At 48.8% G+C, this 26,433-nt stretch overlaps 2 protein-coding genes across 5 annotated transcripts in view; one reads left to right on the top strand and one right to left on the bottom strand.

The window, feature by feature from the left end:
• Positions 1 to 17,272, top strand: part of PLEKHH1 (pleckstrin homology, MyTH4 and FERM domain containing H1) — a 55,748-nt gene extending 38,476 nt beyond the window's left edge. For both annotated transcript variants that reach the window (XM_040226231.1, XM_040226229.1), the window contains 20 exons: positions 63 to 213; positions 383 to 525; positions 1,513 to 1,623; positions 2,846 to 2,932; positions 3,237 to 3,398; positions 4,503 to 4,583; positions 4,901 to 5,083; positions 5,485 to 5,593; positions 6,413 to 6,525; positions 7,130 to 7,306; positions 7,641 to 7,738; positions 8,217 to 8,394; positions 9,091 to 9,246; positions 10,263 to 10,363; positions 11,342 to 11,483; positions 12,578 to 12,720; positions 12,832 to 12,961; positions 14,517 to 14,603; positions 14,860 to 15,006; positions 15,900 to 17,272. In XM_040226231.1, coding sequence (XP_040082165.1) covers positions 63 to 213; positions 383 to 525; positions 1,513 to 1,623; positions 2,846 to 2,932; positions 3,237 to 3,398; positions 4,503 to 4,583; positions 4,901 to 5,083; positions 5,485 to 5,593; positions 6,413 to 6,525; positions 7,130 to 7,306; positions 7,641 to 7,738; positions 8,217 to 8,394; positions 9,091 to 9,246; positions 10,263 to 10,363; positions 11,342 to 11,483; positions 12,578 to 12,720; positions 12,832 to 12,961; positions 14,517 to 14,603; positions 14,860 to 15,006; positions 15,900 to 16,061 — 2,661 coding nt within the window. In that variant the 3' untranslated portion in view covers positions 16,062 to 17,272. The remainder of the gene's footprint in view (positions 1 to 62; positions 214 to 382; positions 526 to 1,512; positions 1,624 to 2,845; positions 2,933 to 3,236; positions 3,399 to 4,502; positions 4,584 to 4,900; positions 5,084 to 5,484; positions 5,594 to 6,412; positions 6,526 to 7,129; positions 7,307 to 7,640; positions 7,739 to 8,216; positions 8,395 to 9,090; positions 9,247 to 10,262; positions 10,364 to 11,341; positions 11,484 to 12,577; positions 12,721 to 12,831; positions 12,962 to 14,516; positions 14,604 to 14,859; positions 15,007 to 15,899) is intronic.
• On the bottom strand, positions 13,200 to 24,821 carry PIGH (phosphatidylinositol glycan anchor biosynthesis class H). Of its 3 annotated transcripts, none has more exons than XM_040226234.1 (4): positions 24,524 to 24,773; positions 21,194 to 21,403; positions 20,660 to 20,743; positions 13,200 to 13,579 (listed from the first exon to the last, which is right to left on the bottom strand). In XM_040226234.1, exons 1-4 carry the CDS (start codon positions 24,731 to 24,733, stop codon positions 13,577 to 13,579), a joined length of 507 nt encoding a protein of 168 aa, XP_040082168.1. In that variant the 5' UTR covers positions 24,734 to 24,773; the 3' UTR covers positions 13,200 to 13,576. The 3 variants fall into 3 exon arrangements, with proteins under 3 accessions (XP_040082168.1, XP_040082166.1, XP_040082167.1); XM_040226232.1 differs by lacking the exon at positions 13,200 to 13,579 and adding an exon at positions 18,245 to 18,888 and having other exon boundaries at positions 24,524 to 24,821; XM_040226233.1 differs by lacking the exon at positions 13,200 to 13,579 and adding an exon at positions 18,245 to 18,888 and having other exon boundaries at positions 20,660 to 20,740.
• Between the last annotated feature and the right edge of the window lie 1,612 nt (positions 24,822 to 26,433).

The raw sequence follows: 26,433 nt of genomic DNA, 5'->3' as shown, positions 1-26,433 counted from the left end.
TGCAGGTGGGTGGGGCTGGCTCTGCAGCAGGAGCTGCAGTGGGGAGGGGGCCTGTCTTGCAGAAAGCCACTCAGATCAGCACAGTGCCCTTTGTGGATGAGTCCTCTGGGTCCGATGATGACTGCAGCTCCCAGGCGAGCTTCCGAACTTCAGTCCCCTGCTCTGAGTCCAGGAAGACCAGTGGACTGGGCAGCCCCCGGGCCATCAAGAGAGGTAGGGAGGAGGGGGTGGGAGGGCTATGAGACAATGGCGGGCACCTCCTTTCCTCCCATGGGCGGTCCTACTTGGGGGTCCTTGGTGGGTGAGGAAGGCCCTGCAGTTCCCGGACTGGGCTAGCCGGGAGGGTGTGGACCCAGGCCTGGACTCCTCTTCCCTTGGACAGGGGTCTCCATGTCCTCACTGAGCTCCGAGGGTGACTACGCCATTCCCCCGGATGCCTGCTCCTTGGACAGTGACTATTCTGAGCCTGAGCACAAACTGCAGCGCACCTCATCCCATTCCACCGACGGGCTGGGCCCAGGCGGGGTGAGCTGGGAGCTCCGCTCCCACCCCACGGGGCCGAGGCGGGGCTGGGTGGGAGCGGACCGCCAGCACAAGACCCAGGCAGCAGCTGTGGGGTCCCTGGGACTGTCGAAGGGACAGCGGGGCCTGGGGGCTGCCACTGATGATGTGAGGCCTCGGGGAGTAGCCGGGGGGTATGCAGTTAGGAGGTCAGGTGCACTCAGACCCCATCCCTATGGCCCAGGGGGCCCAGTGGGGCAGGAGGAGTTTGCACGTGTTGCCTCTTTAGCGCCACGCTGACCGGGGATGCTGAGTGCTAACAGTGTGTTTACTGAGTGCTTAGTGTGCCGGGCACCGTGCTCAGGGCTTTCATGCAGTGTCTCACTCGTCCTCACGGTCATCTCAGGCTTATTACCCCAGCTCGCGGATGAGAAGCCTGAGCCTCAGGTGTGCTGCTGTGCTCCAGAGCCGGCAGTGAATCCAGGTGGCTCGTCCCCCAGCCCTCGCTCCACACTGCTGTGCTGCCCTGGCTTGTCTTTCCCTTTCCACTCTCCTCCCCCACTCAGCTCATGTTCCCCAAACTTCTCCCGCTCTTCCTTACTACCTGGAATGGCCTCCTTCCTCCTCTGGGCTCATCTCGAAGGAAAGGCTGATTTCCTTCCAAGGCTGGTTCAGGTCTGGCTCCTGCTGGAAGCCTCACCTGGCCAGCCTCTCGCTTGTACGGCCCCTGATCCACCACCTCCTCACGGTCATGTGTTGTCTCCCTTGCCAGCAGGACCACCCATGCTTTATGACTCCTCTCTGCACCCTTAGCCGGGCAGTTCCTTGAAAACACACATTGTTGTTGTTGTTGTAGTCGCTAAGTCATGTCTGACACACACAGTAGATACTCAATAATTTGTTTCAATTGATGACAAAGCAGTGATTCTGCTGGGCCCTTTTGGCCTGTGTGATGTCCAGGAACCCCAGTGATTTTTCCTCTTCTCGCCCTGCACCCCTCCACTCCTGCAGGAGTCACTGGAGAAGTCAGGCTACTTGCTGAAAATGGGGAGCCGGGTGAAGACGTGGAAGAGGCGCTGGTTTGTGCTGAGACAGGGACAGATCATGTACTACAAGTCTCCGGTGAGACCTTCCTTCCCTGGACAGTAGGCAAAAGGACCCACCCCAGCCCCAGAACTGCATGAGGGGCTGGAAGCCGGGCAGAGGGCGAAAGTCTGGCAGGTGGAAGAGGCGGCCTGGGCAGGTTCCTGAGGCTCTGAGCCCCACATGGGAGCAGGAGTGAAATCAAGCCCTGAGCAGTCAAGGGCACTTCTAGACCGCTTGGCTTGGTGATTTCTTTTTCCTTCCGAAGCCGAGTTCTTCTTATGCCTGGTCCTGTAAATGAACTATTCCTAGGCTGCCCTCATGTGATCTGGGCTGCTCTAATAGGGAAGCTTGTTACCTCCTCCATCTCCTTCCAACGCTGTTTGGAATTAGGGAGCCTTAGGATCCTGGGACCTAGGAGAAGGCGATGGCACCCCACTCCAGTACTCTTGCCTGGAAAATCCCATGGACGGAGGAGTGTGGTGGGCTGCAGTCCATGGGGTGGCTAAGAGTCGGACACGACTGAGAGACTTCACTTTCACTTTTCACTTTCATGCACTGGAGAAGGAAATGGCAACCCACTCCAGTGTTCTTGCCTGGAGAATCCCAGGGACGGGGGAGCCTCGTGGGCTGCCGTCTATGGGGTCACACAGAGTCAGACATGACTGAAGCGACTTAGCAGCAGCAGCAGCAGGATCCTGGGACCTAGTTTGGCAGGATCTCCCTGGAGGACCAATGTTAATGTTTTTTTCTATTTTTTAATTTTTTTCAATGTTAATATTTTAAAGAAGGTGAAAAGGCCTGTCTCTTGTGCAACTCCAGTTGATTGTTAGTGCCTGCCTTGAGCACCGTGTTAAGGATTCTGGGCCTGTACCACTCAATGAGTAGGCATGCTCTGATTGATTAATAATGTCTGGAAAGGGTAATGGTGATATACAGGCCACCTGTTGATGACACTTGCTATAAAATATATAGTAGAAAGAATTTAAGGGCTTTACAGTTCAGGAATAACTTAGTGGCTTCTTACCCAATTTTTAAAAAGGTTCAAGCTATACTCTTGAGGCCTGAATCAGCAGGACCCATGTCTCTAATCATTGCTCCATTTACTTAGAACCAGGATCCAGAACAAGTTACCCATCATACTGCAGCCCAGGAACTCTTGGGAGTCACTTTCCCCTTTGTGACCTGGAATAAGATCTGAGGGGAAACGGTGTGCTCTGGGAAGGCTCCAACCTCTTTCCTCTCCTTCCTTTCTTTACAGAGTGATGTCATCCGGAAACCTCAAGGCCAAGTGGAACTAAACTCCCGTTGCCAGATTGTTCGAGGGGAAGGTGCACAGACATTCCAGGTGAGCATGCTCCTGGCAGTTGGTGTTTTAGATAGAAGAGGTGCTGGGTTTGGATATGGCTCCTATGAAAACAAAGATGGAGCAAGATGAGCGTGTATGAAAGACATTACACTGACATTTGCATCGCTCCTCATTTGTGGGTTTGAGGAAGGAAGAGGAGGCAGGATGTGAGATGGAGTGAAGGTAGGAGAGATATGGAAAAAAAGAGGAGAAGAAGGAAGGCCCGGTGGGCCAGAGTTCTGTGCCACCTCATAGCCGGGCCCCTGTTTTTCCATCCTCCTCTCCCCATCCCCTCACCCCCCAGCTCATCTCTGAGAAGAAAACCTACTACCTGACGGCTGACTCACCCAGCCTGCTGGAGGAGTGGATCCGTGTCCTGCAGAGCCTGCTGAAGTTCCAGGCCATTGGGCCTCCAGCTCTGCCTCAGGGGGGCACCAAGCCCACCGTGAAGGGCTGGCTGACCAAGGTATGGATGGGGGGATTGGGGAGGCATGTAGGCCTCCTGAGAGTCAGGGGAGCCAGGAGTGAGTCCCGGGGGTGGTGGGTCCCCTCCTGATACAGCTTTCTGCAGAAGGTTCCTCACACTGGTTACCTGTTGTCTGAGCCACATAAGGTGATGGTGAATGACTCTCTAGAAAAAGAGGGATCAAGGTTGTTAGAGCAACAGCTGTTCTCAAGACAGAGAGGGGAAAGGAATGTCTTGGACCCATTTTAAGGTCATTAGAAGTTGCCCCCACTGCTGCCTTGTACCCACCACAGCTCAATATGAACAGAGGGAAGCTGTGACCTCAATGAGGCAGGCATGGCCTAAGACTCATAATATCTCAGGCTGCCCTAAAGATGTTTTTTGTTTTGTTTTGTTTTGTTTTTTAGCCGTGCCACTTGGCATGCAAGATCCTAGTTCCCTGACCAGGGATCGACCCCAGTGCCCGCTGTAGCGGAAGCTCAGAGTCTTAACCACTGGGCCACCAGGAAAATCCCTAAAGACATTTTAATTAGGGCCTTTCTGGTTGCAGGAAGCTGAGAAGCACTTGTGGACCCCAAGGAAGGGGAGGTTAACAGAGAAGCGCAGTAACTAGGCCAGGACACTGTCAGGAGTGATACATGAGAAGCTCCATGCCCGGGGTTTCCCTCTGCCTGTCTGTCCAGTCTGGGTTCACAGCCCTCTCCTCTGCCCAGGTGCACTGTTTTTACACTTCATGATTACATTTGCCCAAGGGCTTCAGCCCACAGTGGCCCTATCCTCCCAACTCTAGTCCTTGCTGACTAGCAAGTTCTTCTTGTGGTCATATTCCTGGGACAGAACATCTGGTTGGCCAGGTCGACCTTTTAATGGCAGTTTATATGAGGATGAATGGGGGTGTCATGGCCACGGACCCTTGCTGTGAAAGGGCTGGTTCCATTAGTCGAGAATCTGGGTGGCATCTGAGTTTGACCTGGAATTGACCTAAGGGTCTGAGTTGAACCAGGGGTTTTGAGATCTGTCTCCTCGTGGCTTCTCATTGCTAGTCCCAGATTTACTTCTGGGGTCATCTGATTCTGATAATGCTGGTTCACTTCTGACCTGCAGGTCAAGCACGGCCACTCCAAGCTGGTCTGGTGTGCTCTTGTTGGGAGAACCTTCTACTACTATCGAAGCCATGAGGACAAGGTACTTCCTGGCCTCCCAAGAGCTTCCCCCAATCCACATTCCTGTGGCTCTGTGTCCTGATGGAAGGCCCCACCCCAAACCCTATAACCAGTACAAAGCTAGTGGCCGGATCCCTCTCTTGAGTGTGTGACCAGGGTGCAAGGCCCACAGGTGGTTTTTGTGTGGCGTGTCTGTGCTCCTCCAGGCCTGTCTCCCCTTCCTTATCCTGTCATCCATCCACCTCCTTAATCCCCAGCCCTATAAGCCCCAGGGTTCAGAGAGAAGAGACTCCTCCATCCCTGCCAGCCCTCTCATTCATGCAAGGTTCCTGTCTGCAGCGACCTCTGGGCCGTCTGCCTGTGCGGAACGCGTGCATAGAGGAAGTAGATCGATCCTGTGACTCAGACGAGGACTATGAGGCTGGAGGAACCCGGCGGTTGCTGTCCTCCCACTACACGCTGGTGATCCACCCCCCGGAGCACAGCCCCACCTACCTCCTCATTGGCACCAAGCATGAAAAGGTGAGGGAGGGACTGGGCCTCCATGGCAAAGCTTAGTCCTTTGATTCTCATCTTCCTTCCTTCTTCCCTGAGATTCCCAAAATTCACATTTATTTTCCTCCTAGACATGTTGGCAACTCATATTTCCCGTTTGGGAATATTCCTTGTACTGGGTTCATTCCCAGCCACCAACATCTCTTCACTGGGGCCATGAGATGGAGGGGACCACAAGCTTAGGAACCTTGGTTCATATTCATTCGATCCCAAGTCTTTGTTCTTAGAGACCGATGGCCTCAGCTTGTGCCAACCAAGCAGGCTGAGCATCACCCTGGACTTGGCCCCTTCAGGGAAGCTCCCTTGGAGGTCCCGCCTCCATTCTCTCCCAGCCCAGCCCCATTAGCTGGCTTTCCATCCATTTCCAGGATACGTGGCTTTACCACCTCACAGTGGCTGCGGGTGGCAGCAGTGCCAAGGTAGGCACTGCCTATGAGCAGCTCATTGGAAAGCTGATGGATGGTGACGGAGACCCAGGTAAGACAAGGGTGGCCATCACTGCTGGGTTGGAGGGCGGTGGCTGAGTAATTGGTGGTTGGGAACCCCAAGAAAGCACGACCATACCCTGAAGCTGTTTGGAAACCATCTGAGCCACAGAAGGGCATTCGTGTCCCATGCTCCAGAGCCTTGTTTCTGGTGAGGATATTGGGGAGACCACTCAGTATCTGGGGGAGTTGTCTGGGGAGCAGACACTTGGTCAATGTTTTACTTTGTTCCCTGCAACTTTGCTGGCCAGACAGAGGGTTGAGGAAAGAAGGTGGCTGGTTAATCTGTAGTTAGAGGTGGTTAATAAATGAAGTTAGGATCAGGCTGACTTCAGCCTGGGGCATTTAGAAGTCTGTATTTTGCTACTGATTCTCAGGACCCTAAGGACCTAAGGGCTCCCAGCACACACACACTGCTCCACTGCTGCTTCAAGGCTTGTTTGTTCCAGGCTGATACACATTCCTCTATCCAGACCTGACACTGCAATGAGGTGGCCTCCCTTGCACACGTGCACACACACACACACACAGATGCCCACGCCTTGCACACTCACTCCTACTGCAGCCCCATGAGCAAAGCAGTAGCCGCCTTCCTGTAAGCTATGCTTCTGAGTGTCCTGAATAAGTGCAGTGCACACCTGCCCAGCCCACGCTCTGTAGGTGTAAACACAGCACAACCCATGTGTCCAGACTGAAAGCCCTGCCTTCCCTGCAGATCAGAGCGGCGGGGAGGGTGGGGGGGGTGCGCAGGGGGGTGCGTTCCCTCCACACTGCTGACTGCTGCTGCTCTCTGGTGCTGTGCTTCGGGCAGACTCCCCTCTCTGGAGGCACCCCATGCTGTGCTACAGCAAAGACGGGCTGTACACCTCCCTCACCACCCTGCCCTCTGAGGCCCTGCAGACGGAGGCTGTCAAGCTATTCAAGGTAAAGTGGGAGCCGAGCCCCAGGCCCACAGACTGGCGGTTGGCACCCTTGCCCCGCATCTCGGCTCTGGCCAGAGCAGTTCTGCCCACCGTGGTGATGGAGACCTAGGCAGTTTAGGGGGTAGCTTACGGAGGGATCTGAAGAGGATAGGAGACAGTCCCTCAGGGTTCCCACCGTGTCCTTTATGGGGAAGATACTGGAAGCTCTGGGATGTCACCCCTGGGCCCTTGAAATGAAGAGCTGCCCTCCTCCTGGAGTGCACAATGGGAAGGGGCAGGTTTTTGTTGCTTTTGGACCTGAGAGGTTCTGGCCTATTTTAGGATGTTCTTTGTTCCCCTCTGAATATTCTATCTTTTTGAAAAATGAATATGTCTTGTTTATGTAATGGGAATATTTAAAGAAGGAAAGATCCTCTCCCAAAGTAGCCATCTCAGTAAGCATAGATATTCTCAAGCAGTAACGATGCTCCCTCCAAGAAAGCGCTGTCTGCAGTGATCCAGGGCCTCCCTTGAACTCTGAGGGGGTGGGGGGACAGCCCAGTCTGTCCCAGCCATAGAGGACAGTTGTCAAGGAGCCGCCTGAGCCCGCCGTCATCTCCCTGCAGTCCTGCCAGCTCTTCATCAACGTGCCCGTGGAAGCCGCCTCGGTGGACTACCATGTGTCCCTGGCGCAGACCGCACTGCAGGTCTGCCTGGCTCACCCCGAGCTACAGAGCGAGATCTACTGCCAACTCATGAAGCAGGCCAGCTGCCGCCCGCCACAGAAGTACTCCCTCATGCAGGTGGGCATCCCTGGGGCAGAACAGCCGTGGGCCAGGGCTGCCCAGGAGGTGGGGAAGGTGGAAGGAGGCGACTGGGCACATATCCTCTGAGCCTGGCGGCCAGCAGGCGGCCTCGGGGCACAGAGCTGTCCTGCTGTCTTCTCTGTGCCCCTCCTGGATGTCCACACACAGATTGTGTGACTGCAGTTCTGGACGGAGCCCGGCCAAGCTGGCCCTCCCGGTGCTCAGGTTGGGGGCTGTGGTTTGGAGGAGCTGCTTAAGGCTCTGCAGCTCAGGACCGTGAGGGCGGTGGTACGCAGACCAGCACTCACCCCGCACTTCTTTCCCCCCTCAGTGCTGGCAGCTCCTGGCTCTGTGCGCCCCCCTCTTCCTGCCTCAGCACCACTTCCTCTGGTACGTCAAGCAGCAGCTCCAGCGCCATGCGGATCCCAGGTAAGATAGTGCCCCTCTGGTGTTACTGACAGGCATGATCGAGAGGGACGCCAGGGGAAACCAGGATGGATCAGATCGCCCCCGCTCCCTGGGATTTGTGTGGTGGTCATGGAGACTTTGCCCATCAGCACGTACACTGATGGCACATGGCAATCCGAGCACGCTGGGCTCCTCTACATGCCAGTCCACGTAGGCATGGGTATTTTGTGGGGGCTTTCATGTGAAGCTACAGTGCCCCCACATCGTCCCCATATTTTCATTCTCTGTTGCCATGTTTTTGGGCTCCCGCAGAAAATAGCCATGCCAGCAGCCTGCAGCAAATAGACCCCAAAAGACAAAGTAACACCCCAGACCAGTCTTCAGGGCTCCTATCACAGCCTCCCAGCTGCGGGTTCAGTCCTACAGGTTATGTGTTGGTAGGGAGCTGAGGGTGAGTGGGTTCCCTAGTGTTCCTTTTTCCCTTCACCTGTCCTTTTAGAAATGAAACTGGCCAGTATGCCACGTATTGCCAGCGGGCGGTGGAGCGAACGCTGCAGACCGGGGAGCGGGAGGCCAGGCCGTCGCGCATGGAGGTGGTGTCCATCCTGCTGCGGAACCCCTTCCACCACTCCCTGCCCTTCAGCATCCCCGTGCACTTCGCCAATGGGACCTACCAGGTGACCGGGCTGCCGCGCTCCCTGAGCTGAGCCTTCTCATGTCACCGACCCAGAGGAGAACACCTTTGGGCCAGAGGGTGCTGAGCCTCCCTAGGCCCAGCAGATCTTAACAGGCAGACCAGCCGAAGCACAGTCCTGGGGTTTTAGGGGGCAAGTGGGGCCATTTGCGCCAGTGTGGAGGGAGGAAGGAGCTGGGATCGCAGAAGTGTTTCAGTGTTCGGGGCCTGGGAGGTGGATCTTTTGAACCCACTGCATGAACAGGGAAGCTGAGACACTGACCAGGAGAGTGGCCTGGGAAAGGGCCCCCCAAAAGCGTTTATAGCATGTGGGGCTGCCGTTCACTGTGGGCAGGCTCCTCCCTTAAGCACTCACCACTCCACATGGAAACCAGCTTCCTGTGGCCTTTGCAATCGCCCTTTCACTCTTCCTGTGGCTCAGTCAGTAAAGAGTCTGCCTGCGATGTAGGAGACTTAAGTTTGATCCCTGGGTTGGGAAGATCCCCTGGAGAAGGAAATGGCAACCCACTCCAGCATTCTTGCCTGGAGAATTCCATGAACAGAGGAGCCTGGCGGACTACAGTCCATGGGGCTGCGAAGAGTGGGACAAGACTAAGCGACTTTCACTTCACTTGCTTCTTTCAGTCACGCCTTTCCATCTCCTGGGCCCTGACCCCTCCACTGGCCCCTCTCCCGGCAGGTGGTGGGTTTTGACGGCTCCTCCACCGTGGACGAGTTCCTCCAGCGGCTAAACCAGGAGACGGGCATGAGGAAGTCCTCCCGTTCGGGCTTTGCCCTTTTCACGGACGACCCTGCTGGCAGGGACCTGGAACACTGCCTGCAGGGGAACGCCAAGGTGATGCCCCCAGCCCAGCCAACGGAGTCCCTCCTGCGCCACCTTGGCCTTCAGGATTCTGTGTTCCCAGCCTGTTGGGAGACTAGCCTGAGGCATTCCCCCAGGCCAGCATTTCTGTGCCATCCTAAAATGAGCCCATACAGGCAGAGTTGTCTCTGCCCTTGTCTCTGGAGAGATCTCCACATCCCTCCCTCCCTTGAGAGGCTTTTCAGCTTCTGGGGGAAAAGCTGCCTCTCAGCTCAGTGTTGGAAGGACAGGGAGGCGCTTGTCAGCATCAGCCCGACCTGGGCAGAGCCCCCTGCCAGTTCCAAACACACACGCATAGACAGACAGCTGAATGCTGGACCAGCAGATGTATTGCACACTGGCCACTCACCTCAACTGCCAAGGCCCCTACTGTGCTTACAGGTTCCATCATAAAGAGGTAGATCCTTGTGGTACTTCTGTATGGACTTTGAGTGGGATTCGAGCCCTCTGTTGCATTAGAGTCTGGGGTTAGAGCTGCAGGGCATGCTGGCTGTTGGTGGGAATGCACTGGAGCAGTCGATAAGGATGAGGCTTTGGCTTCAGTGTTTGCTTTCTTTATGGTGACAGGACAAAGGCTTCTATAGTCTTTTACCATTGCCTGGAAGAACTATGCCATGTACCTTCTGTGTAAATGCCTGGCATCTGTAAGGTTTTGTTACATAGTAGGCCTCTGGTTATACTTGCTGAAGAGGAGAATGGTGTGGTAAGGGGCCATGTTTTTTGACTGGGGCCTGCCCAGCCTCGGGAGGTGGCCTAGCTGTTAAGCCAGTGGGGGGCAGTGTTCCGAGGTTTGCTGCCCACACTGCACGCAGAGCTCCGCCTCTGTCTGTCAGGAAGTCGCTGGCACCCTGGGTCCCGGGAGCATGAAGCCCCCTTAGGTCAGCCTCCGGATGGAGAACGATCATTCTGCTCTACCTGGGTCCAGGCGTGACTGGACCTTCTTCCCCTCATCGGGGGCTTTTCTGACTTTGCTCTTTTGCATCTTGCAGATCTGTGATGCCATCTCCAAGTGGGAACAAGCCCTGAAGGAGCTGCACACCGGAAAGTCTGAGGGTGGCACACGTGTTGTGAAGCTGATGTACAAGAACAGGTCCTGAGGGCTGCCAAGGGGGGCACCAAGCGTGAGGGCTGCTGCTGGGGTGCAGCTCCTCACTTTTTCACTGGAGGCCTGTCCTTCACAGACAGGCCCACAGATATAACACTGCCTATTGATCATTAGCTGGGGGCCCAGGCTGGCTCTGCTGTTCTCTGTGAGACCCTGGACAGCTCAGGCTTTGGGTCCTTGAACTGTATCTGCACACTCACACATGCATGCAAACACACACACATACACCCCCCCTGACCACCAGCCAACTTCCTCAGGTGGCTACATGTGCTACATTAAGAGAGGAAGATTTTGAGCACTGGATGTTTAAGGCTAAAGAATAAATTGCTCCTGTACCAATTCCAGGAAATACAGGAGCCATCCTGACTTTATATCACTCTGAGTAAGAAAATTTCATCTCAGATATGTCTCCAGGCAAATAATTTCCATTAGTCTCTTGGAATCTTAACTCACCCAGTTCCCTAATCAACTATGAAAAAGGGGCTTCCCAGGTGGCGCTGTGGTAAAGAACCTGCCTGCCAATGCAAGACAACATGGGTTCAGTCCCTGGGTTGGGAAGATCCCCTGGAGGAGGGCAAGGCAACCCAATCCAGTATTCTTGGCTTGAAGAATCCCATGGACAGAGGAGCCTGGCAGGCTACAGTCCATAGGGTTGCAAAGAGTCAGACACAACTGAAGTGACTTATCATGCACGCACCAGGTACCAGCTTCCCCTCACCTAATCCAGTAAGTCTAAAGGTGAATTCAGAACTAACCACATGCGACTGTTGCTGTGAGATCTGGAAGGACAGGGATCTTCTCTGTATCACACTTGGTTAAATTTTCTGGAGGCAGTGGAAAACAGACTCACAAATGGTATAAAAAGAGTAGTTTTTTTCTTTGGAAATCAAGATATACAGATCCAGAGACAGCCTCATCGTTCGGGATTCCAGTTGAGTCCTGGTTTCTCTTTCTCTCCTGTAGGCTGTATTTTCGGAGTCAAGTCAAAGGTGAGACAGAGCGAGAGCGTCTGCTGCTTGCCTCCCAAACTAACGGAGAGATAGTGGCAGGGAGGTTTCCTGTCAACAAGGAGCTGGCTCTGGAGATGGCTGCCCTGATGGCTCAGGTAAGGTTCTGTTCAGGAATCTGGAGGTTCAGGGGACTGTCTTGGACTCGCAGGCAGAATGCACCACACGGGGGGAAACAAGATTCTGAAGGTTCTGAGGTGCCAGAGAGGGTGGCCTTGCTGACTCCTTAACCTAGTAAGGCACCTCACTGCAGACACATACTGAGAGCACGGAGCCCAGGGGCCTAGGTTTGAATCCAGCCACCTAACTGCTATGAGATCGTGGCCAACTTACTTTTCTTATGTATGCTTTAGTTCTCTTTTGTATTCTGAAAGCAAAAATCCCTTAGTGCCGCCCCTCCAGTGTTGTACTGTGGTTCTTAAGATAATGTATGTTGTAAAATGTGTACTCCACAGCTGTCAAACGCTGCAGTGAGAACTGGGGAAAGGAACATGCATTCAGGCTTTGACTCTTCTTCCTGTTTCCTTTAGGAGGCTGTCTTGCCAAAGGCATCTGGGATGCCTTCATGTTCCCCCTAAGAGTCTGGATTTATATGCTGGAGAAGGGGAAATAGTAACAGTTGATCTTTAATAAACATGTACTGAATATGCTAGAGGGCCCTGTGCTGAGCGTTTTATATGCATTACCCTATTTAATTCTCATCCTTACCTTGTAGGAGAGTAAACTGAACAGAGTTTACCTTGATTGTGGTTTCAAAGCTGGTAAATGGCAGAGCTGGAATGTGAGGCAAGCATCTGACTCCCATGGCCACATCTGGAACACTGCTATACTGTGGGATCTGTAGCATCTTCCGCCCTGTATCCTATAGTTTGGGATTATAAGCCAGAATTCCTGTAGTGCTGTCTGCCCCTGATTAGCTATGTCTTTGGATAAGGCACTTAACTTCAGCTCCAAAATGAACATTGAACTTGACAATCTTTAATATTCTTGGATCCTAAGATTTTTTCTCTGGTGTCTGTGAAACTTGAGATAAAGGGTCTGTTCACAAGAAATGTTTTTTTTTCCCATCCATTCCCTCCTCACCAATAAAGGAATGAAATGATGGTTTATTGTACCTCTCTCAGCAGGCCCCCACCCACACCCTATCCACATCCAATTTCCTGACTTGTCTCTCCATGTGCTTCTGTTGCAGGTAGAGTACGGGGACTTGGAGAGGCCCATCCTTCCAGGACCTGGGGGTACACCCTCTGCCAAAGCTCAGCATCACCTCCAGCAGGTCCTGGACAGGTTCTACCCAAGGCGCTACAGACATGGGGTGCCCTCTGAACAGCTGAGGTAGGCTGCAGGGTCTTGCAAGGAGTCACTGTGGGGAGGGCTGCAGAGTTGGGGAAACCTCAGAGCTGCGACAGAAACATGGCACCCTGTCTCTCCGTCCGTCCAAACCAGGCACCTGGCGGATCAGCTGACCACGAAGTGGGCGGCACTGCAAGGCTGCTCCTCTCCTGAGTGCATCCGCACCTACCTGACAGTGGCCCGGAAATGGCCCCTCTTTGGTGCTAAGCTCTTTGCTGCTCAGGTAAGTGTGAGCCTTTCCAGTGGAAGGAGTGGTTACCATATCATCTGGAAGCCCACCATCCCATCAGAAACTCCCTTAAGTTTCTCAGGGATTCCATCAGGGTTGAGCCAGTTGTCTGTAGAGCCCGCCTGCACACTAGCAACCACTAGGGGTCGCAATCTCCCCACCCATTTCTTGCCTGCTGCCAGCTTTCCCTGGTCCAGAGCAGTTGTGACTCATTGCTTTTGGACCAGGATTATTTCTGGGTGACCCTCAACTTTCCTTTATTGACTTCTTTCCCAATCCTACCCCTGAAAAAAAAAAAAAAAAAGATAGGGTCAACTAATTCACAGCAGTGTCCAGACCTGATGTGACGTCCCTCTCAAGAGTGCTTTCATTTGAAAAGAGTTTGAAAGGACATATTAGTATCATAACCTAAACAAACACATCTCCATTGACCTGGAGTAGCCACGGGGGATGTGACTACTCAGGCAGCAGTTCATTTCTCCTGCGTGAAGGTCAGGTGGCCAACAGTAATTTCAGCTGGAACTCTTCTTCACTGGATATCTGGTATGTGTGAACTTTGTACATAATCACACAGAGTTTCCTGTCCTCGATGCTGGATCGTGATCCTGTTCACTGAGGGTACAGATCAGACAATAGAGTCATTCATTCAACAAAGAACTGTTGAGCTCCTATTATATCTCATGCATTGCGCTGTTTGCGGTGGCAAGATGTAAGCAAATCCGACACAGTCTTTGCCTTCATGGAGCTTCCTATCTAGTAGGGAAGGTCCACATTAATCAAATAATAATTCTCTCTCTAAATACATATATAATTTTTTCACAAGTTGTCACAGTGCCATGAAGGAAAAGTACAGGGGTGTTATAAAGGCATATAACATGGGGACCCTCTTAGCCTGGAAGGTTGGGGAAAGCTCCTGATGAAAGAGACATGTCCATCTCTGATCCCAGACTTCTGGGTAGAAGAGATAGGAGATCTAGATTGCCCTCATGCAGCCCTGGCAGGGAAAATTAGTCATTCTAAGACTTGTCCACCAAATAGTCACTTTTCTCCCTGGTAGGGCCTAAAACCTTTAAGGTTACATTATTGTTTTCCTGACTTAAAAAAAAAGTAATCCCTAGAAAACTGGTTGAAGCAGGATGCACTGGTGCTGGGAGAAACTGGGTGGAATGCTTTCAGTTTCTGAGAGCCAGGAGAAGATAGCCTGTTCTACATGCCTGTGACGGAACAGCCAGGGCTGGCCTCTGGTCTCCCACAGGAACAGTGTGCTCTGCTCTGTTTCGTAGCAGGGTGGGTACTGCAAGAAAGTGATACCCTTCCCCACTCAGCGTAGTTCGTAAGCAGCCAGAGCTCCAAGCTAGACGCCTCCTGCCACGAGCAGACTGTTTATCCAGTATGCTGTACAAATACCATCTTCTGTGTTTTCCAAAAGGAGAAAAAAGTTGGAAATCCTGCCTAGCAGATCCCTGGATGTGCCGTCTACTTCAGAAAGCTCTAGTGGTTCAGAATCCTAGCTGTGACTCGGTCTGATGGGATTTTCCTGTTCCCCCAGCCTGTGCAGCTGTCTTCCAAGGAGAGTGCTCTGGTGTGGATTGCTGTGAATGAGGATGGAGTCAGCATCTTGGACCACAACACTATGGTACGGGAGGGTGAGGGCTGGCTCCCTGGCGGCTCCTCTCTGCATTCAAGAGTCCTGAGCTGAGTGACTGTGGTTGTTCTGCCCCCACTACCCCTACCCCAAGCACTGCTGTCTAGTCCAGACACAGCTTAGACATTTGAACGGAGCTCTCCAAAGTGTGGCCGCTTTCAGACTTCTCTTTCCTGGTGTGACGAGATTCCCAGCTCAGGAGGCAAGGGGAAAGCTACCCAGGAACTAACTGGATCGCTTCTCACAGCAACCGCACGTCACCTATCCCTACTCTTCGGTGATGACCTTCGGTGGCTGCCGAGATGACTTCATGCTTGTGATCAGATCTCTTCCAGACCAGAGCTCTGGGAAAGGCCACATTGAGAAGTTGATCTTCCGGATGGCTGCTCCCAAGGTGGGCCTGAAAGCTGCTACAACATTTGACTCTGATCGGGTATGATGAGGTGGGCTTGGAGCATAGAAAGGAAACTGGGGTTATGATAATACCCCAGAAGGGCCCTGCCCCGAACAAAAACCTTTGGCCTTGTCTCTCCTCAGTACTCCTGAGGATGCCGGGTTGGTAGAGGGGCTGGTGGGGGCACTCCTCATGTTACTACTTCTGTTGTCAGCCACAGCACTGCACAGCTTGAGCTGGGGGCTTCTCGCTGCTCATCCTTGCAGCAGGCCCAGGCCCAGGCCGGCTTCCTCCTCCAGGCGCTCTCCCCTTGCCTTGGGTTCTGCTGTCCCAGCACTTGTCACAAGTGGGCCAGTCCGCACAGGCTCCCCCTTCCCTGGGGTTCTGAAGAAGGCCCAAAGACCTGTTTCACTTTAAGGGCCTTGTTTCTAGTCGGTACAGGAAATGTTGATTGGCAAAAATAACAATTCCAGAGACTCTGAAACCGAAGTTCTGATTTATAGTTTCTGGCTTCTTTCTGAGCAGCTGGAAACCCTGTTGTTTTAATCCTAAAGCTGGAGTTTGATAAACCTCCTCCTCCTTTTAATACTGGTCCTGCCAAAGGAGAAGACACGCAGGTCCTTTCCAGGGAGGCCGCCTGCCCCAGCTTGGAGACAGCCAGAGCGGAATGTTGATCCTCCTGTTTTCAGGAGGTACCATGGACTCCGGACGCCCATTTCACTGGTTGTCTGAACCTCACCAGTAATGATCCCCTGCTTGGACATTTCCACCCTGGGTGGTTATTTAAGAGACAAACCAAAGCCCAAGAAGCTTATGCAACAGCAAGTGAGAGAGAGAACCAGAATTCAAGCCAAAGCTAGTTCCATTCCTTCATTTCTCTGTTGTCTCCTTAGATTGCAGAGGTGACCTTCATCTTGGCCAGCTACATGAACCACTGCTCCACAGCTGTGAACCCACCCACCACCCCCGCTGCTGCCTGCCAGCCATGGGAACTGGATGGACGACAGTTCTTTGCTTCTGTTCCCTGTGCTGCCAAGGGGCCAACGTTGCTGTGAATAATTCTCTTGCCCTTTTCCCCACCACCAGCTGGTGCCTCTGGGATTAGACATGAGTCCTCAGATGTGATACTACTGTGATGGGTCTGATAGCCCCGCAACCCACCCCAGTTGTTCTGTGAAATGTGTGCTTCGGTATCCACTTTACTCTCTAGGTGCCTTACCATGTTCCAGGGCCATCCTTTAAAAATCCAGATCCAGTGTAAAAACCACTTTCTCCACCCGCCACAAAAACACTGAGCTGTGGATGCTGTTCGGTTATAGACACAGGGTTGCCCACTGCCCCTGGTCACTGAGGGCATCAGTGCTGTACATCAGTTTTCTGCACTGCTGCTCTCAGGGAGACTAGTGTTTTTTATACTCTCTGTGGTCCTCATGCAGGGATTTATACTTGAAGTTTTCCTGACATCCCTGAACGGGAGAGGACTAGAATTTCCAATTCACTTGAACTTCAACAAAAGCCTGGAACTCACTCAGGCTGGACTTCCTTTCCCACATGGGAGAGGTGCTGGCGGGGCTGGAGACAAAGGAGTCGACCCACCTTTGCCCTTCTCCTGCTGCACACGAGGAATCGGTGGCGCCCTTCTGGGGCAGCGGCCCCTGTCCCTGCAGGACAAGGTGCTGTCTCCCGAGAGTGAAGCTGGTCTCCTCACACCAGACCGTCAGCGCAACCGAGTACAAGCAAGGGAAGGGGTGGGTCCACCCTGGCCTCTCCTTGTCTCATTTTAACGACTGGACAGGGCTCACTGAAGGCTGTGCTTACTACTGTAGAAGGCAGGCATCACTTATTCCCCTGCTCACTGAAAGACCAAGCAAATGCATCCTGCTCTTTGCTACTCTGTCAGGCCACCAAAAATGACTCAGAAACAGAAGATCCCTCTTCCAGGCTTGTGAGCCTGGATTGGCTTAAGACTTCTGGTGAGCTTGCACTGGGAATTAGTTTGATGGCAGAGCACACACATGTGTTATCTGATGCCTGATTGAAAGTTTCTTTCACCTTTTGCCTTCCTGATGATGCCAATATCTCCCCACCCCCAAGTGAGACCTGCTGTTGAGTGCAGAGATGATCTTGTCTCTGCCCTCCTGACAGGAAAAAAAAAAAAAAGACGAAAGAGTTCATTTACACTCTGATTTTCCAACACGGGAGAAACTGAGTTTTATTTCATAGCTCTAAGGCAGCCTTATCATTTTTCAATAAAGTGCTGAACAAACTATATGAGTTTAGCAATAGCATCTATGAACCAAGCCTTTAACCCCAACAAAGTGTGTTGGGGGCACACTGCAAAAACTGCAAGGCTGGAACTAGTTTATCTGAACACCTCAGCTGCTGTAAGCTTCCCCTCTCTCACCCTTTAAACCGAGAAGCATGATGAAAGAGGCAGCACATCAGAGTGTCTGCCTCTTTTAAATGAACTGGACTTTGCCAGGCTGGCAATTTTATAGCTGCCTCCCAATTTGGTTTTTCCCTTCCCCCCAGGATTTGGGATTTAGCTGAGACATTTCTACCTCGAACAAGTCACATGTCACATGTCCCACAGTCTCCTGAATAACCCTTCCAGGGCTGGTGTAAAAGGCAGAAGTTACAGCTCTGGTTCGTAGTATCCTGAGTATCTCTAAGGCAAATAAAGATATCATCTACGGGACCCTGTACGGAACACAGGAGCTAGGTGGACAGAGACTAGACTTTCGTAGGACATGGCTTCCTACTAACCAGTCCCTGAAGGACTTGCTTTTTTTCTTTCTTAACTTTTATACAGGGACACTGCACAGTTGGAACAATTATTTTTTTCAAAAGAGCTGATGTCAGGAGTTTAAAAATCCCAAAGAAAAAGTAAGCAGGAATGGAGCTGTGTTCCTACTGAGTTTAGAGGGTCAAGCTGCTTTCCCTGCCCTGGCTTCTTCCCAGCCCTTCAGGATCCTCCCTAGTTTGTTGATTTTATACAAAAGAAACAGCCTTATAAACAAAGGCTTCTATAGTATGTATGTTTATCCTTCTTCAACATGTCTGGGAACCAAAGTCAAATTTCTGTCTGGCTTTTTGTTTCATCCCTCTTGGCAAAAGAAGTTTTTGGAGTCACAGACAATGCTGAGTAACAAGAGTATTAATATACTTGACACCTTTGACTGAAATGCCACGATCATGTTTGTCAATAAAAAGCAGCTGTCTGAACCAAGCAGTAGTGTATGTTTTGGAAGAATATCTGTTTATTAAGAGAATCATCATAAAGTAACCCTGTACGGAACATAGGAGCTAGGTGGACAGAGACTAGTCTTTTCTAGGACATTGCTTCCTACTAACCAGTCCCTGAAGGGCTTGCTTTTTTTCTTTCTTAACTTTTATACAGGGATACTGCACAGTTGGAAAAGTTATCTTTATCAAAAGAGCTGATGTCAGTTTCCCATTTTCTATAAATCCCAACAAAAAGTAAGCCCAAGTGTGCTCACAAAGTGCGCTTAGTCAACATTACTCCTAACATAGAGTTTCAAGGTCTCCCCTCAATTGGTAAAATAAATAAACCTGTACAAGGGGAACACTAAAATATACATTAATACTTTGCTCAATATCCCACAATAAGTTAGGTTTTCAGTCACCTTCTCTAGGGCTCTGAGATCCACCACATCCATACTGGTTTCTCAGACTATGTCCACGTGAAGGTTTAAAATACGGAAAATAAGCCAGCCACTGTGGCTTAGGAGTCTCTGTAGACAATACAGGCTTTCTGAATGCTGGGACTCATGGGCTCGCTGATGTAGCTTTCTGGTGTGCCAGGATCTCCTGGCAGCTCCTGTACACTTCGATCAAGCAGTCCAGCCGGGGCTTGGCACTCTGAGTTCCAGAGGGGAGAGATGCAGAGTCAAGATGAACGTAAGAGACGGTCAGCGGTGCTGTGTCCATGTGCAACCTTGCTCTCTCACCCACAACCCGGGGAGGGGCTGAACGGCACAGGTGTGGGCCCGGAGAGGTGCAAGTTCAGGCCTCACAGGACTTTGCTGGGAGTGATCCCTAACCAGGCCCACAGCCCAGCCTGTAAACTGTGGGAAGCAGGCGCTCAAAAGACAGTTTTTAATCTGTCTAAATTTCATGATACCCGCCTAAGAGCAAGAAAGGGGAGTAACAAGGACAGACCCTCTTGGGAAGTATCACAAGCTGTGAAGCAGCTCTCAGAGACAAGAAGGGCACTTTGATATGTAAATATTGCAAATTATTTTGTATAATGAAATATAATACAATCAAATTAAAAGAAAAGCCACAGAATGAGAAAAATGTATGTGGAAAGCATATTTAATAAAAGTTGGCTACCTAAAATAAATTCTTACAATGCATAATCAATATGTAGTATCTGCTTGACTAATAGAGGAGATGGATAGCTTAAAACAAGAGAAAATACTGATAGGTAATACAAGGAAATATAAAAGTCTGTTATTTAAAGAGATACAAATTTAGTAACTCTAAATTCCTTTAACTATATACTAAACTAAAAAATAGCTAAAACTTCTGTTAGACAAGACTACATAAAAACAAGCATAAATTCCCAAAAGTATGGTAAAGTTGTCTAATCTCTAGAGCCAAATCTCAAACACTATTATATTAAAATCTATGAAAGTATTCATAAGCTTTAATACAATTTTGAGATAAATTCAAAAGAATTTTAGCTTAGCTGCCTTAAATCCTTTGTGAAAAAGGCAATGAGGCAGAATTAACTGCATACATAATTTACATACCTATAAAATAATTGACTAGTTATGTTTGTATAAGTTTTTTATAAGAGCAAAACAATAATCTGGATGTGGTTTTAAAAGCTAGCAAATGATGTGGCTAAACAAAGTGATATGATGATATAATTATTTAAAATAATAAGTATAATGGCTTTTGTAGATACATGAAAAAATATATATTAAAAAAGCAATTATGGCTGATTCACATTGTTCTATGGCAGAAACCAATTACAACATTGTAAAACAATTATCCTTCAATTAAAAAAAAAAGAGTTAACTGAAAAAAAAAAGGCAAGATGCCAAAATAGCGTATAGCAGTCTGTATAGATCAGTAACATTGATGTAAAATCATATATTGGGCTTCCTGGGTGACTCAGTGGTAAAGAGTCCTGCCAATGCAGGAGACCCAGGCTCCATCCCTGGATCGGGAAGATCCCCTGGAGAAGGAAATAGGCAACCCATTCCAGTATCTTTGCCTGGGTAATCCCATGGACAGAGGAGCCTAGGGGGCTACAGTCCATGGGGTCTCAAAGAGTTGGACACGACTTAGTGACTAAACAACAAAAATCACATAGTGGCAGACTGCCAGAGTCGAAGCAGGTGAACGGTGATGCATATGCAGAAGCTGCTATGTATGTATTACTAGCTCTAAAATCTGTATAGGTTCCTAACATTTCTGAAAGTTTTATCTGCCTCAGAAAGGAATTTCTGAAATAACATTCTAATTCTTAGTAAAAATAGCCCTCAGGAATCCTCAAATATTCTTGACAATAGAAGATTACATTCCTACTGAACCTAAGCAGCAGTGGATCTGGGGAGAGAAGGAGTAAGGTAAAGGACTTCTCTGGAGAAAAAACTTAAGAAAAGTCTTCTGTGCTCACCTGGAAGATGGGTACTACTTGGGATATCCCATGTGGTTCCACTGGATCCTTCAATAAAATGCAGAGGTAGTAAATCACCTTCTGCTGTAAGAAAGATAAACCAAATAGGAGAGATCTAGGTGAAACTCAAGTTTTCTTTCTCAAAACTTTTCATAAATAACACTTGATAGCTTCTGAACTGAGAGAGGGGTATATTCTCATTCTTCAGAGGAAAAAAGACACAACAACAAGAACCAGAGATGATTCTGAAGCTGGGCTAGAAAATAAAGTTGAAATGCTAAGTCCCTACCCATGAAAACCTACTGCATCTCTTTAAGAATAAAGGGCTTATGTTTTCAATACAAGTTTACTTTTACGGTTTAAAGACATGCCAGCCAAAAAGAAAACACTCTAAGTACTAGTACACGGAGCCCTTAAGTTTCATTCTGTGACATCAGTTACTTGAGGTATTAAGACTCAGTTTAGATCCAGACACACCCCATGGGCTGCCTCCTCTAGGGAGGCCTGTTAACATTTACTGATTTAAATACTTACCATGTAAATAGCCTCATTAATGATGACATCCTTCACCTTGCCCATCTCAATGAAGGTGGTGCTTTCTTTGCCTGAGGCATAGGATGAGGTCATCTGGATGCCCAGGGAATCAATGATTAACAGAGTCTCATGATCAATCTTTACAAAATGGAGGTAACCAAGCAGGCCTAAGAGAGTGATGAAGATGGCAGCAGAGAGGATCATGCTGTTCTGAAGAGAGAGCCAGACACAGGCGGTTAAGATTATCAAGTGTTTCTCTGCTGGTTAACAAGTCAACTCCAGACAATGTGGAAAAAAACCTTTGTTCTCCTTGAGGTGAATGGATAGGAAGAATGTGTTATGAAGGAAAAGGAGGCTACTTTTATCTGGGCTCTGCGGTGCTAGGAAAGCACATGATAAGACACATCCAGACAACAAATGGACCCGTCTGGGGAGGAGAGCCTCCCTCAGCAGGATACCCATCACACTGCTCTCCCAGATTTTTCTTCCAAAATTGCAACTTAAGGACTCAGATTTTTTTCTTCCCACCTTTCATCAGTAAAATATGTAGCAAAATCTCAGACTGAACAGTAATAAATAATAAAATGCTTAGCACAGTGCAGCAGATAATTCTCAACAGCTTCCTAATACTCTTGGCCAATGACTGGTTCAGAAATGGACCAATGACACAACTCTAGCCAATGACATATAAGGGGAAGTCTGCTGGAGGGCTTTCTAGAAAACTAAGTCCATCTCAAGAAAGAGATCTAAGGAAGAGAAGGCCCCTTCATCCTGAAGTTTTGATGCCCAGAACAAGGCCTCTGCCAAAACTGTGTGGAAGCTGGGCTGAGGACAGGTAAAGGGTAGATTGGTAAGATGAAAAAACTAAAATCAACCGAGCCTCTTATGCCCTGTAGAGTCCTTCTTCATCTTGACTTCTGGTTTTGTTAAATAATAAAGATCTTCCTGTTCAGGGCCCTTTTGGTTGTTTTCGGTTATGACTGATATATGTTAAGGCTGACTGACTAGCTGAAATGACTAAGGACAGTGTTAAGGGTCCCCGAAATGGTATTTATTTCTTTGATTCTAAGAACCTTTTAACATTTCTGAAGTTGAAGTGTGGTTTTCTATCAAGGTATGTTTGTTTTCCTTTTTTTTTTTTCCCCAAAAAGCTATTTAGAAGGATGGCACAGGAAAAAAAAAAATCATTGATGACCTAGAATCACAAGAGATTCACTAATTTATGGCTGTCATTCCTTGAGGGCAGGAGGTATTCTTCTAATCTTTGTTACTGACAAGATACCCTCTCTGACCTAACTCTAGTCAGACTCTTGTTGAACAATGCAGGCCTTGCTGGCCAAGTTGTAGCAAGACTCTTGCTAAGTGAGTTTAGAGAAGACGCTCACCTTGGTTATCTGATCACCCTGGCCTGCCTTAGCAAGAATCCTGTTGAATCAATTTAGCCAGAATCCCCCATTTACTCCTCATGTTTCCTTTTAGTAATTTTGCATCCATTGACCACTGACCCTGCTCTTTGGCTATACATTTCTACTGGTCCCTGATGTATTCAGAATTGAACCCAACCTTCAATACTGAGGTCTCTTTTCTCCCATTACAATAGTTTCTGAATGAAATCTGTTTTTACTGCTTTAACTACTGACCAGCTCTGGTTTTCCTTCAAAGTAGCTTTCTACTTCTTTCTAAATAACACATAGTTAAGAGTTAGATAAGAAGTCTAGAAACTATTTGGGCCTGTGATCTGCTTTTGTCTGGTCCACATTAAGCTAAAACTGGTTTTGTTTTTTTTTTTACATTTTTTGAAGGGTTGATAAAGAAAATGGAACAGAAGAATATGAGACAGAGACCTGCAAAGCCTAAAATATTTACTGTTTGGCCTTTTTAAGAAAGAGTTTGCTGACCTCTGTATTAGATAATTATTTGTTAATTAACAAATGGAGGATGGAGAAATCTATCTGCTGGGTCTTTGAGGGGCCCAGAAATACCTACTTTGAGTTAATTAAATGTCTAGTACCTAGTACAGTGTCTTGTACATAATGTGAACTGAATAAGCATTATGGAAGAATGGAGAGAGATAAACTTATGTTCTGGCCCTTACAGATTTATTAGAAGCAAGATTAAAATATATAAAATGTTTCTGGAGAATACTATGATATAGAGGTGACTAAGACAGGATTAACAGAGAAAGAGAAAAAGCAAGAAAGAGGGAGATTAAAGCACACAGGAATATCCTATGAAGATTTCTAAGGAAGCAAGATTTAACTGGTGCTGAGGAGGTGGTGATTACTGACAGATATACTTAGCTGAGAAAAGGAAGGGGGAAGACCATTCCAGGTTGGAATAAGTAAGGTAAAAACCTAGAATTCTAATAGAACTGTGAATTAAAAAACTGGGAGGAAAGAAGGAATGAAGAACAAGTATATACTTAGGGGATTTTAATATTATTTTTAAATTTTTTATTTTATTTTGGAGTATAGTTGATTTATAATGTGTTAGTTTCAGGTGTAGAGCAGAGTGATTCAGTTATACATATTCATATATCTTCACATTTTGAAGTTCTTTTCCTATTGAGGTTATTACAAAATATTAAGTAGAGTTCCCTGTGCTATACAGTAGGTCCTTGTTAGTTGCCTATTTTAAATATAGTAGTGTGTATATATCAATCCCAAACTTTCAATTTATCCGTCCTCCCTTCTTTCCCCTATGGCAACCATAAGTCTGTTTTCTAAGTTTGTGAGTCCGTTTCTATTTTGTAGGTAAGTTCATTGGCTTACTTAGGGGGTCTGACCCATATCAGCTTTCCTATAAAGTAATCACTGCCCAAAACTTTATTACCTCTGCATTTTTTATACTTAATTTTTCTTTCTGAAATTCTAACAATCCAATATTGGTTTGGATTGAAGTAAAGCCACATGTTTTAATGAATTCCTCCAACAGATTTCTTCTTATACAAGCTGAGAGTCATTACTCTGATTAATAGTTTTGAATAGGAGAAAAAATAGAAATTCTGGTACACAGAGCCCTTAAGAAGTGCTGCAGTGGAGTTTAAAGGAAGATAAGGTTACTTAGCCCTGGACATTGATGAGGGTTAAGTAGGATATACCAGGATGAGAGCAGCGACCCCGGAGCGGGGATAAAGTACAAGAGCGCAAAGTTCACTCAACGTTAAGGAGGGAAGAGAGCTGTCCAGCAGCGGAATGGCGTCCCCAGAACCAGCGAGTTTCTGCCCTCCAGGCCGCACGACTATAGGAGGGTCCGGCGAGAGCTCTGGGCTCGAGCCTAAGACCCCCAAATCCTTCCAAACCCAAGCCCCGACTCCGAGGCCGGCCTTACCTCACAGAGTGTAAAGAGTCCGTAGGCCGCCAGCCACACGGTGCAGGTGACAGCGGTGAGCGAGCGCAAAGAGATCCGAGGGCAGCTGAGGCAGAACTCTAGGCAGTAAGGGGAGTAGTATCGGCGGTGCAAGGCCAGGCGGCCGCCGCAGATATCTGAGAAGCTTCGCTCGTCCTCCATGGCCGGCTCGGCCGCCCCAGGCCCGGCCATGCCGCGCCGCTCTAGCGCGCCCTCCAGCGTCCTCTCGCTGGCTCTGGACTCACTTCCCCACCGCGGAGTTGGCCACGCCCCTCCTCTGGCGGCGCGCAGCCGCAGTTCGGCGCGGACGGCGGCGAAGGCTCTTGAGGGGTTGTCTTTTCACGTCTTGCGCGGGCGGAATTCTAAGCGTATATAACCACCGAGATTCGTAGGGGGTGCCAGTGCCTGAGCGGACAGATGAAAACCGCTATTGACATGCTTTCCGCTCGACAAACTGATTTTTATTTCCAAGCTAGAGTACGCCCCCAGGAGGCAGTCAGCAGGTATTCGTTCATAACACTCATTAGGTGAACAGGATCGACAAGGTCCTTGGCTTCAAGCAGCTTCCATCCTATTGAGAAACAATATAGAAATAATTCCAGGGAGTGTTGTTGCAGTAATATGACCTGCAGGGGTGGCTTGGGGAGTCAGGAAAGTCTCAGAGAAAATATACCAGAGCTGCAAGGATATGGAGCCGGACTGGTCTCTGGGAACTCTGGAGGAAGAATTTGCCAGGAAGGAGGACCAGAAAAGACAAAGCTCCCGAGGATGAAACAGGATTGGCTATTGGAGGAATCAATAGGTCAGAGAGGCGAATGCGAGGGAAATGCAGTTGGAAGTTAGGGAAGTAGGTAGGGGTCAGATCCAGGAGAGTCTTGTAGGGCCTGGTAAGGAGTCTGGATTTCATTGCCTAGTTTTCTCTCCCAGACCACTAAGTGGAGCACTGAGTAGGCAGACAAGTCCTGGCTGGAAGGGTTAGCAAGAGTGGAGGATGCAGAAGGTATGGATAATAAAATTATTAAACTCATGAGTAATAGAGACTTGTGGGATTCCCTTTTCTTTTTTATTTGGAATGTGGCCCAAGAGTGCCTGTGTGGCCAGTTAAGAGAATTATGGTGCTTTAGCCCTGAGGCAGCATCGTGTATTAAAGAATTTGTGTATAAAAATGAGTGGTATAAAGGTCTCATCAGCTTGTGTCCTAATGAAAGTCAGGTTCGGTTTCTCCATCTTCATCCAGGATTTTGTTTTCCTTTTTCTTCAAGCATTATTTTGTTTTTCCAATTTTATTTCTGTATACTGAATCTTACCAAGCAATACACCCCTTTGGTTTTTGTAAATATCATGTGATGTCTTTTATAATGATAAAAGTGATGTTTGCTTATTATGGAAAATTTGAACAATATAGAAAAGAAGAGGGACTTCCCTGGTAGTCTAGTGGCTGACTCTGTGCTCCCAAAGCAGAGGGCCTGGCTTCGATCCCTGGTCAGGGAACTAGATCCCACATGCCACAACTAAAGATCCTGCATGCCGCAACAAAGATTGAAGATTATGCACGTGTACAACTAAGACCCAGCTTAGTCAAATAAATTTTTTAAAAAATCGTTACCATACATGGTTATGAAAAATAAGAAAAATTTAAAACATCCATATTTCTACTACTCAGAGATAAACACCGTCTATGTTTTGGGGACCCCACTAGTCCTGGAGTTCTTAACTTGCACGCCATAGATAAAATCAGAGTTTTATCTTTAGTTTCATTAACTTCTAATTGAAATTTAACATTTCTTTTGATTATTAAGTAGGCAACAAACCAATTAGTATTAGCAATACTTGTGATTTTATCATCACTGATAGAAACCACAGATATTTTCATCTCATAATAATTATCTCAA

This window comes from Oryx dammah, unplaced genomic scaffold, assembly GCF_014754425.2.
Source record: "Oryx dammah isolate SB20612 unplaced genomic scaffold, SCBI_Odam_1.1 HiC_scaffold_26, whole genome shotgun sequence".
Taxonomy (NCBI): Eukaryota; Metazoa; Chordata; class Mammalia; order Artiodactyla; family Bovidae; genus Oryx; species Oryx dammah.
Note: the sequence above shows the minus strand (reverse complement) of the source record. Positions and strands in the feature narration are given on the sequence as shown.

Bases quoted from the DNA above. Each gene is read 5' to 3' on its own strand.
- PIGH (XM_040226232.1), bottom strand. From the start codon at position 24,733: ATGGCCGGGCCTGGGGCGGCCGAGCCGGCCATGGAGGACGAGCGAAGC. The intron at 21,404-24,523 runs GTAAGGCCGGCC...CTCTCTCTTCAG, and splicing joins GACTCTTTACACTCTGTGAG to AACAGCATGATCCTCTCTGC. The intron at 20,744-21,193 runs GTAAGTATTTAA...TCTTTCTTACAG, and splicing joins TTAATGAGGCTATTTACATG to CAGAAGGTGATTTACTACCT.